The sequence below is a fragment of the Solanum lycopersicum genome, chromosome 7, assembly GCF_036512215.1.
Source record: "Solanum lycopersicum chromosome 7, SLM_r2.1".
Taxonomy (NCBI): Eukaryota; Viridiplantae; Streptophyta; class Magnoliopsida; order Solanales; family Solanaceae; genus Solanum; species Solanum lycopersicum.
In genome coordinates this window covers 18014227-18025089 of record NC_090806.1, presented here as the reverse complement: position 1 = coordinate 18025089, position 10863 = coordinate 18014227, and the positions used below count along the sequence as shown (strand labels likewise).

At 34.7% G+C, this 10863-nt stretch overlaps 1 protein-coding gene and 2 long non-coding RNA genes across 3 annotated transcripts; all 3 read left to right on the top strand.

The window, feature by feature from the left end:
- Positions 1 to 604: 604 nt before the first annotated feature.
- Positions 605 to 1959, top strand: LOC138337581 (uncharacterized). The gene is made up of 2 exons (XR_011210876.1): positions 605 to 1285; positions 1916 to 1959. It is a non-coding gene; the product is annotated as an uncharacterized lncRNA (long non-coding RNA).
- Positions 1960 to 3263: 1304 nt separating this feature from the next.
- On the top strand, positions 3264 to 5446 carry LOC104648214 (serine/threonine-protein kinase TOR-like). The gene is made up of 3 exons (XM_026031914.2): positions 3264 to 4016; positions 4193 to 4332; positions 4570 to 5446. Exons 1-3 carry the CDS (start codon positions 3992 to 3994, stop codon positions 4690 to 4692), a joined length of 288 nt encoding a protein of 95 aa, XP_025887699.1. The 5' UTR covers positions 3264 to 3991; the 3' UTR covers positions 4693 to 5446.
- Positions 5447 to 8949: 3503 nt separating this feature from the next.
- Positions 8950 to 10484, top strand: LOC109118733 (uncharacterized). The gene is made up of 2 exons (XR_003247427.2): positions 8950 to 9110; positions 10243 to 10484. It is a non-coding gene; the product is annotated as an uncharacterized lncRNA (long non-coding RNA).
- Positions 10485 to 10863: the final 379 nt, after the last annotated feature.

Sequence of the window (10863 nt, the reverse complement as noted above, 5' to 3'; positions counted from 1 at the left end):
AAAAGGGTAGTTAAATTATTTTTATTTTATTTTTTCAAATCGCATCTTTTTTGGTGTTTACTGTTTTTATTTTATTTCATATGTTAAATATATAAATGCTGCATATTAATTTATGTATGCAGATTATTTTGTAATAAAAAATTTGCGGACGCGTGAAAGATTTTTTTTCCAGCAAACGTACGGGAGATTCCCTTTTTCTTTCTTTTTAACATTTTTTTTTTTAAATTTTTTTTATTCCTATATTATATAATCCAAAGATAAAATAAAACATGATAGTAATTCTTGCTTTTATAAATCTTTTTATTCTTAATTTTAATTTTTTAGATGTAATAATTGAGTACTTTAATTAGTATGAAATTAATTTCAAAAATTGTAAGTAGTTTAGAAAATTATAATTAGTTTTAAAATTATTTGTGAGCTTATAATTTTGTTTTATATTTTTATATTTTTATTTTTAATAATTTAAATTATGGACTTTTTAAAAGGAAGAAATTTTTTTAATAAGTTTTTTTTTTTTAAAAATCCACCGTTTTATATTTTTTCATATATAATTTGTTATTTATTATTTTTTTTATTTTGGTATTTAAATATTTACTGTGTTGCCGTCGCCTGCCATGTGTCATTTATTTGAAAATATTTTATCAATTAAATAATAATTTATTATTTAATCTTATTACATATAATTAATTTTATTTATTTAGAAATTCCTTTTTTTATAGTGCTGACATGTGGCGTTTTTCACCTCTTCTATTATATATATATATATAGAGAGAGAGAGATTTTTGTCATTAGTATAATTTTGTTAGTATTCTATTTTTTTTGAAGAAAAGTACAACTCTTTATTGAATAAGGTAATGACTTAAGTTAGAAAATTATATTTATATTTAAGTTTAATATTCAATTTTTTTTTGAGGTTGTTAATTAATTTATTATATTAAAATTTTAATCAAATTGACAAAACGAACTCAATGTAACTATTTCGACAATTCCAACGTTTACAGAGGAGACTCCGGCGTTTGCCACTTCTAACGTTCATCAATGGCGTCAACAACATTTCAGTCGTCTTCTTTCGTAATTCACCTCGTACAGCAGGTATTCGATTAGACCGTCCACCTCCATTCCGATTTGGAATCCATTGGTATTTACTCTTCTCTTCATTCTTTCATCCGTTTCGTTTCCCTCCCTCAATTCGACCCCATCTTCATTTTTTAAGGTTAGCCACTTTCGGGTCTCTTCGGATTTCTCAGCTTGTGGTGGAATCTACAACAATGTTGTTTCAAGAAAGGTAACCTTGCTTTCATGTCTTTTTGAAGCTCATTAAGTTCTTCCTTTGTGAACCTTTCTGTCTATATTGAGATACCACACTGTGATCACCTTCTGAAATACTGATGTAAGCAGTAATATTCTTACTTTGTTCAAAATTAGTAGTTCGAGCAGGGGCTCTAGTGTTTATCATCTGAACGTTCATAAGGGTCCAGCAAAGCATGGGATAAATTCTTCCCTTTGGTTTTCCCGTCCTTCAATTTATTAGGTTTCTCCTTGATCCGATCCACCTTACCTCCCATAACTTCATAAACAACCAACAATAGAAAACTGTTATCAGGGGGTTCATGGAGTTTGGGAGCATTGAGTCAATACCTGGGGTTATTTTGCCATCTTGCTCTGTTTATTTTGAGCTTTCTGATTACCATCACATGGACCTGTTTGATCCACTTTATCAAGGGAAGTGGGGGTTGTGGGAGGGTTAAGTCAATACCTGACTTCTCCACCTGCTGCTTTTCAAAATTATTATCCTGCAAATTTAGGTTGTTCATTGGTTTATAGAATTTATTTTGCTGACCATGGCCTTGTTGACCCTTGTTGTTTTTCCTTTTTTGAGTTTTCCACTCATCCATTTGTTGTTTGTCCATCTCAGGTTGTGTTTCTTGCATTTGTTTTGGGTATTATCAACACCTGAAACACTAGCAGTCATATTAGCATTAATCTGTTGAGGAGAAATTTTGGGAATTACCTGATTGCTGGCATCTGCAGTCTTCTTGCCCTTGATTTTATTTGCAGCTTCAGGTTCTTTTCTCTTCTTGTATTCCTCGTCTCTTCTCTCTATATTACAAAGTTGTGATATGTGACCTTGGTGTTTGCAATAAGAACAATACTCTAGTAGTACCTCATATTGGATGGCTTGCCATCTTCCCACAGTTTAGTGTTCTTCATGAAACCCCATCCAAACATGACGTGGTCTTTCTTTCGTAATGTCTATATGTATCCTAACTTTTGCCTAAGACTACTGATAATTCCCATGATCCTCTATTAGGCTACAAAGTGGTTCACTATGAAGATGAATTGGATAAAGATATTCTACCTGTGAATGATCAAGAAGAAGCTTAATTAGGGTGTAGGCACTAAGGTTTAGAGTTTAGGCACTAAGGATTAGGGGTTTGGATTCAGGTTTTAGGGTCTACGACCTAAGATTTATGGTTTAGAGTTTAGGATTTAGTGTTTTGATTTTAGGGTCTAGGCCTTGAGGTTTAGAGTTTAGTGTTTAGGGTTTATGCCGTAAGGTTTAGGGTTTAAGGATTAGGCTTAAGATTTAGATTTTGGGGTTTAGACCTTAAGGTTTAAGGTTTAGACACATGGTTTAGGGTTTAGGCTCTAAGGTTTAAGGTCAATGATATATGATTTAGTATTTAGGCCCTAAGGTGTAGGGACATTAGATGAGCATCTGCATCTTCTTTTTTTTTCAGAGTTATTTTGGCTTTTTAAAGTGGACGCTTCAGTAGAAGTAAGACGTGGTTTATGGTTTAGGCCACATGGTTTAGGGTTTAGGCTCTAAGGTTTAAGGTGTATGATATATGGTTTAATATTTAGGCCCTAAGGTGTTGGGACATTAGATTAGCATATGCATCTTCTTCTTTCTGCATATATTTTGTTTTTTTAAAGTGGACGCTTCAGTAAAAGTTTAAGACGTGGTGCAACCAAAACTCTTACAAGATTGATACCTTGTGTTGATGTTGGTGTATAAGGGACTAAAAGGAATGTTTCTAAGTGTCATTGTTTTCATTTGATTGTTTGTTTTCTTATATTCGCTTGTGCATCACTTGAAGCTTCTCTTGGAGGATCTGATTTTTCTCCTTCACATTAATATCACTTAGAATATATGAGACTTATTTTCTTCAAATCAATAGATAACAAATGAAATGACAAGATCTACTATTTCAGTTTTGATGTTGGCTCTAGTAAGTACACTCTCAGATATCAAATTCTGACCCATAGGTATCTACACTCAGACACATTTATATAGAAGTGAACCTTGAACTTTGATTTATTGCCTTGGAGTGTATACTAATTGCAGCTTCTGCTTCCTTTTACTGAAGGTCATCCACTAATTTGACACAAATCGCTGGAAAATGCTGAATAAAACATTAAAGTTTAAAATCATTAAATTAGTGTTTCAATTTCAGTCAACATTGCAAGATTTTTTCTCATGTCTGTCCAAACTTCATTTTGAATGCAATTCCTTTCCTTATGTCATGAACAATTGCAAGACGATTCTACTATTCCTGATAAAGGCTTTGTACTATGTAATTTCTGCAATACTTTCTTTAAGTTTATGTTGACAAATTGTGGGTGCTCCCTTCCATACACAGGAACGAAGAAGAGCTCAGGAAAGATGCTATTGTTGCACTTTGTTGCCTAGTTCATGCTCTTGTAGAGGACTTCACCATTTTTATTCCTTCTATTTTTTAGATTATGGTTAAACATAGGTTGCAGGTCTGCATTGATTTTTTGGGTTCTCCCTATCACTACTATGACAATATAAAGGCTTATTCTAAATTTGTTCTTGATAAGATAATTTTTGTGTAGGTTAATGATTGCAGCAGATTGTGTACCGCCAGTGAGGCTTATCAACAGAGTACTAAAGATGATTGGGCAGAGTGGATAGGAATTTCAACATTGAACTTTTGAAAGAATCACCTAGTCCAGCAATAAGAACATGTACAACACTGGCTCAACTACAGGTATTACCTCTTCAACATCCTCATCCTTATCAGGATACCTTTATCACAAAAAAATAAATAATACAAAACCTCTGTTTCATTGTTCATTAGAAAAAGAAACAATAGCTTAAAGACTTTATAAAAAAAAGTAACCGCTTCTAGTTGTCTTACTTTTTTCTATTGTTGAATGTTTGCAGCCTTTTTGTTGGGCGAGAGCTGTTTGCTGCAGGTTTTTTTAGTTGCTGGTCACAACTTAGTGAGGCTAGTACGGAGTTTAGAAATGACACTTTCTTCTCCAAATATCCCACCTGAAATTCTTGCTACACTTCTTAACTTGGTTAGTTTTTACACATTTTTCGATTTTGAAGATATTGATACATATGGTCTCACGAAATTTTTCCACCTGATGTTTTCAATTTGAGAAATTTTAGCATCTTCAAGGTTAGCTATTCTATACTAGAAGAAAAGCACCTATACCTAACAACTATTATTAAATCTGCAATGAAAGAAGTTGTTGTAGCACCTCAACAAATTGAATGCATTTTTGTTAAATGTGCAATTTTTGTTGTTGCAGGATGGTGATGCTGAATATTCACTGCTTGCAAACTTGAAAAGGTTGAATGATCTTCAATTGTCAAGGCGAATTTCCATTGAAATCTTGCATAATGATCTTGCACAGACTGCCTCCAAGGCTTAGCTCGAATGGAAAAAGGGGATGGATTTGAGTCTTAGGTCGCAGGTTCAAGCCTACACCATGCAAAGTGAAGCCCGATATTTAAGTGTAGAAGGGTAGAGGGGCGGGTCCATTATCCACTGAGTTTAGAAGGCTATGATTTGTCCAAAGGGTGGGCCACAGGCGGATTTCTCGGTTATAAAAAATAAGAAAAGAAAGATCTCGCAGAGACTTTCGCGAACTCCAGAAGTTTTGATGATAGGGTAGGTATACTGTAGTTTGAAAAATTCTTTTTTTTCTGTAGTTTTGCCAACACTCCACTTCTTTCGCTTACTGATTAGGTTATTGGAATTCAACTTCTTAACACACATTTGCATGGTAGTTTTGCGAACACTCCCTTTTGGATGGTAGTATTTTCTTGAATGACGGGCTCTTGAAGATGAAGTGCATTCTCCAAATTCCATAGCACCTCACCCATAGATGGCCTGTGCACCAGATTCAGCTAAGTATTTCACTGCGTTTCTCCAAAGTTGCTGAAGGAATCTGGTCTTACTTCGCCCAGAAGGTGGGGATCTATGATATGTTCCATCTATCTCTTCTCTTGCAAATTCATTGCCCAGTCAGCTAAGTTGACCTTCTCCCTCGGAAGAGATCGATCTCGGGCAGACCTAGCACAAAGAACTTCACATAAAATGGTCACCAATGGAGGAAGAAGAAGGATGTTGAAACTGTTTAAGAACTGTTAAAGACACTCAGCAAAAGGTGAAGGTATGCTCTATTGTCCGTAAGCTCACTTGCTCTTATCATGTCTGGTCATTTTCAAAGACAAAATTTTACCCTTTCTGGTAAATTAATATCTATTGGTTGAGTTGTCTATGTGTTACTGATTGCTATTTTGAAGATCTGTGGTAAAAAATATGAGATAGCCTGGATGTTTTGTTTGTTTAATAAGAGTCTTTTTTCTTGATTTCTTTCCTCAATTTTAACAGTAAGTCAAGGATGGAATTATCTGAAATATTCATTTTTTTGATAAAGAGTAAGTTATTTACAGTTGTTTGAAACATTCATCTGTAGTTCGTTTCTTAATTTTCCTAAAATAAGATTAAAATAGAAAGGAAGAAAAATGCTACACATTACATTTGGGAACATTTATTTTTATTGGGATTTGTGTGGAGGAAGACCACCAGATATCCTAAAGTCTTTCTTCCGTTTCAGCCCTAGTGGATTTTTATTTTGAAATTGAGGATTGTTCCATTTAATCTCTTTATAATGTATTTTTGTAGCTTAACTTATAAGATGCTCAGGCAGTTCGCAATGTTAGGTGTATTCTTTTTTCAACTAAGACAATATAGGAACTTCAACTAAGAAAAAATTAGGATAAGAAGAATTGCTTTAGTAAGTATGTTGCTACAAGGGCTCTACGAAGGAAGTGTTTGTATTAGGAGCATTTTCAATAGGTTTATTTTGTGTATTTGTTCAATTAGGCCTGGGGTCTTCCATTTGCAAATATTGTGGATCTGTCATTTGCATTTTCACATTGGTCTCAACCATTCTCTAGTACCAGTCTTGCAACAGTATTAGAGTATTGGTGCAAACAAATCGTTCCTTAACTTGCTAATCGTTCATGCATCTAGTTTTTTCAAGATCTAAAAATACATCAATATGGTGGAATGGTCAAATAAGTTGGCTTTCCTTCTCCATTTGATGTCTCTTTTCTACCAGTTACTTCCAAGGTATATGGGAAGGGCATTTATGTAGCATTTTGATCGCTTAGGGAGCAACATTTATAGCCACAAAAGGCCTTATCTGATTATTCCATAAGAAATACTCAATCCTCTTTTAAAAATCACTTTAGTTGTGCCTTCGCAGTCCAAAAAAGAAGTCACTTCAAATAATCATGTTCATTGAAGGTGACTCATTTCCTATTCAAGGAATGAACAATCCATCAGAAACTATACTAGTCAGTTTAGTTTTGTTTTGTTGTGCTTGCTTGCTTGAATTCCTCTTTACTCGATTCTAATTAGATTTTCACTGTTGAATCCTTTTTGTGTACATCTATTGAGATGATTTACAAATGCTGATGATAGGATGTTCATTCCTTTATTTGTAGATGTTTTTGAAAGTCGTGGAGCACCTTTGAATGTTGCTAAACCCACAAAAGATTCAAGTGTGGCTATTTTTTGACTAGGAGCTGTAGGCCTTATTGTGAGTATTCTTCACATTGCAAATAACCTTCTTGTTCTGTTTTGTTTTTTAATGCATATATATGTTAATCTTACTAATAATGATCTAATCTCTTTTGGTCAGGCTGCAGACGGAGCAAAAATTGCTAGTGCTTCAAGGATAATTTGTGTCGATTTAAATGCTAACTGATTTCAGTTAGGTAATTAACTTGTGCCTTACACATTCTCGATCCATTATCTTATATAGCAAAGCAACTAATTCATCCATTTTACTTTTATTTTACAGCTAAGAAATTTTGCGTGAAAAAGTTTGTGAACCCGAAGGATTAAAGTAAACCAGGTCAAGAGGTACGAATATCTTCTTCTCCTAATGGATCATTTTGCGAAAGAAGAAAAAGAAAGGTGTGAGTCATAGTCATCATCTATTCTTGAATTTTGATTATTTGATTAGGTAATTGCTGAGATGACTGATTGCAAATTCGATCTGAGTGTGAAAAGTGTACTGGCCATATTGATGCTATGATTTCAACATTTGAATTGTCCATGATGTATGTTTTCTATCATCAAATTTCCTTGATTGTATATTATTATTTATATAATAATCTTAACGAACATTGTCGTTATTAATTTTCAGGTGTGGTAGTGGTTGTCTTATTAGTATGTACCCCCATAAGGAAAGCTGTGTTCAAGACACTTTTGAACTTTTTAATGAAAGTACTATCAAAGTAACCTTCTTTGGAAACTGGACACATCGTTCAGATATTCCTTCTGTTGTTGAGAAATACATGAATAAGGAACTTGAATTTGATTAATTCATCACTCATACACTTCCCATACTATGAAGTCGACAAGGCTTTTTGAATTGATGTGAAGGGAGAGGGCCTTCGTTGCATCATCACCATGGAGGACTAAACTTACTGTCCTAGAAAAGGAGCTTCTAGCTAGTCACTTTTGTTTGAGAAAAGACCATGAATTGGGTGGAACACTATGAGAAGGATCCGAAAGCTGCAATGGCTGGACTATTGAACATGATGTTGTAGGTAATTTGTTAAGGTCCCTTCTTAAGTGTTCTTTGTCAATGAGAAATTATGTTGGTGTTGTTCCGCCATACTACTCCGGGATACTGAATTCTTTGAATGCTCGCCAGGACGTGTTTGAAAGTTGTGTGTTATATAACCATTGCTACGATGAGGAATTATCCACTGCTTATGCACAAATTTATGTCTAATAAAGCAAAAATTCCCTATCTTCTTAAACTCATTGTTTATATGAACCTATACCTCTATTCTCTTAAAATACAAGATTAGGTGCGTTTGTGAAACCTATTATGATCATGAACTATATATGGGATTGCTAATGTGTAGTATTTTTTTAACTGGTAACTCAAAGCTGTTTTCTTTTGCTTTTCCAGATTTTTAAATGTTTGTCTTTCTGATGAAAGAGGCATCTTTTAATCATGGTGAAAGGGGAGCTCTGAGATCTTGTATAAAAGCTTTGAATTTCTGGGCTACAGAGATTTGGTGGGAGTTACAAGACTTCACCCTCAACATATTGAAAAGGATTATAGATGAGCTCATTATCAACGTATCATTGTTCCAGAAATGGGCATCAGTGCAGTATGGAGAATTATAGTATTTAAGATGGACACTTTCATCAAATGCTCCCTCAAATGTCTTCCTAGTCTTCCTTCAGGTGCATTAGTGGAACTTATTACGATTATGAACTGTATATGGAATTGCCAATATGAAATAATTTTTGAACTAGTAACTAAAAGCTATTCTCTTTTGCTTTCCAGGATTTTAAATCTTCCATCCTTCTGGTTAAAGAGGCATTTATATAGAATGGTGAGAAGGAATCTCTAGAATCTTGTGTAAAGCATTGAACTTCTATGCTTCTGAGAGTCGTGGGGAGTTGCAGCTTGGTTCACTCTTCTCCTGATAGTGCCTTCTATGTTCTCTTTTCGTTAATCGAGTATTTTTTTTCTTTGTTTAGGTTGTATTCTTTTTTCAGAACATTGGCTAATCAGGAAAGCAACCCTTGTATCATCCACAGAGCTAGAAGATTTGGGGTACTCATCAAATATATGCAATGGAAGCAGCTTCCAAACTTGGTAAACTGATGATGGATGCCCTTATTTTCATGCATATGGAATTGAGAAGATCCTATGGACCTGAAGAGTGGTTGCCCTCAATGGATCTGATGGGATAAGCTTGAACTAGGCAGTGAAAGGACATAGCTTGGTGGATGGCTGTCATACGGGTAACACTTCTTTAATTCATTTAATAAAAGGATCTATTTTTGTCACAATTCTTGTGATTAATCAATTAGTGTGTTCTAACTTACGAGAACTACTCTACTACTTCCCCTTATGTTTTAAAATGCTATTTGTGCTTAGATGTAAACATTCTAGGTGATAAAACCTCAGGGAAATAACGTACTTTAAAAAACGAGGAACACATGATGCAGGGATGTCAAAAATTTTCCCACCAATACAAGCACATACCCTTTTAATCCTAAATTCGATCTACAAGTTTCAGTCTGTCACTGTCTTCAATGAGGATATGCTGCAAATGATTTGTCATCTGAGTAGAGTGGACATACATTTCAACATGAAAATAGTATGTAATTTTGGTTAGAGTAGTATCTCCCTTAGACTTTTAGTGAGCCTAGTCTTCCAATGGCTCAAGTTTGGTTGGAAGACATTAGAGTTTTCTAGTTGGTATCTTGTCGGGGCGATCTGAATTTCTGAATATTTGTAGCTATGGCTTGGCAAAAAGAACTGAAAGCCCCATGACATAATCTGAGCCTCTTGCTTTATTTCTCTATTACCAAAACTAACACGCCTCTTCTAGTCCTTTTCCTTTCTTTCACTTTAGAAAACAAATAGAGCATTAACATCAGCAATAGCAGTAGTAGTTGGACCTCATTGTGAGTGATGCACTCTGTTCAAAAGCACCTCAAAGTTCCTTGCCACAATCACTAGGCCATCCCCATGAGAACTCAATTTAGAACATTTAATATGAGGAGGTAGAGCAAGACTCAAACTGATTTATTGCATGATAACCTGCATTGAATCTCCTTTTGTCTTTATTAACTCAAATAGAGAGCATATGAAGTATTTTTTTTAATTTTATGACAGAATCTGTTAAATAATTTGAATAATGTTCAGTGATTTTCAGAGCTATTGCATCACTTTTAATGTAAAGTTATGCGTATCTTAGTTTAGCCTGTTAATGTCATTAAAACATTTGTCTGCTCCAGCCTCTCCTAGCTCAGCCTCTCAAACTTAAATCTGCAATAAAAGAAGTTGATGTAGCACCTTAAAAAATTGAAGGGGACTATGTGTTGTACTGATGCATTTTTGTTAAATGTGCAATCTTTCTTGTTGCAGGATGGTGATGTTTGAATATTCACTCCTTGTAAACTTGAAAATGTTGGATGATCTTCAATTATCGAGGTAAATTTCCATCGAAAGCTTGCATAATAATCTTGCACAGACTGCCTCCAAGGCTTAGCTCGAGTGAAAGAAGGTGGTGTCGCAGGTTTGAGCCCCACACCATGCAAATTGAATCCCGAAGTTTAAGTGGTGAGGGGTAGAGGGCGGGCCTATTATCCACTGAGTTTAGAAGGCTATGATTGGTTCAAAGAGCGGGTCACAGGCAGATTTCTTGGTTATAAAAAAAAAAAATCTTACAGAGACTTTCAAGAACTCCAGAAGTTTTGATGACTGGGTGGGTATACTGTAGTTTGAAAAATTCATTTTTCTGTAGTTTTGCCTATATATACTCAACATCTTTGGCTAGTAATTTAGGTTATTGGATTTCTTCTTCTTCACACTCATCTGCATGTTTGCAGTGGTAGCTCGCCAATAGGGATGGTACTGTTTTCTTGAATGACGGGCTCTTGGAGATGAAGTGCATTCTCCAAATTCCTTAGCACCTCACCCATAGGTGGAATGTGCACCTCTACCATGCTCTAGTACCAGTCTTGCAACAGTATTAGAGTATTGGTG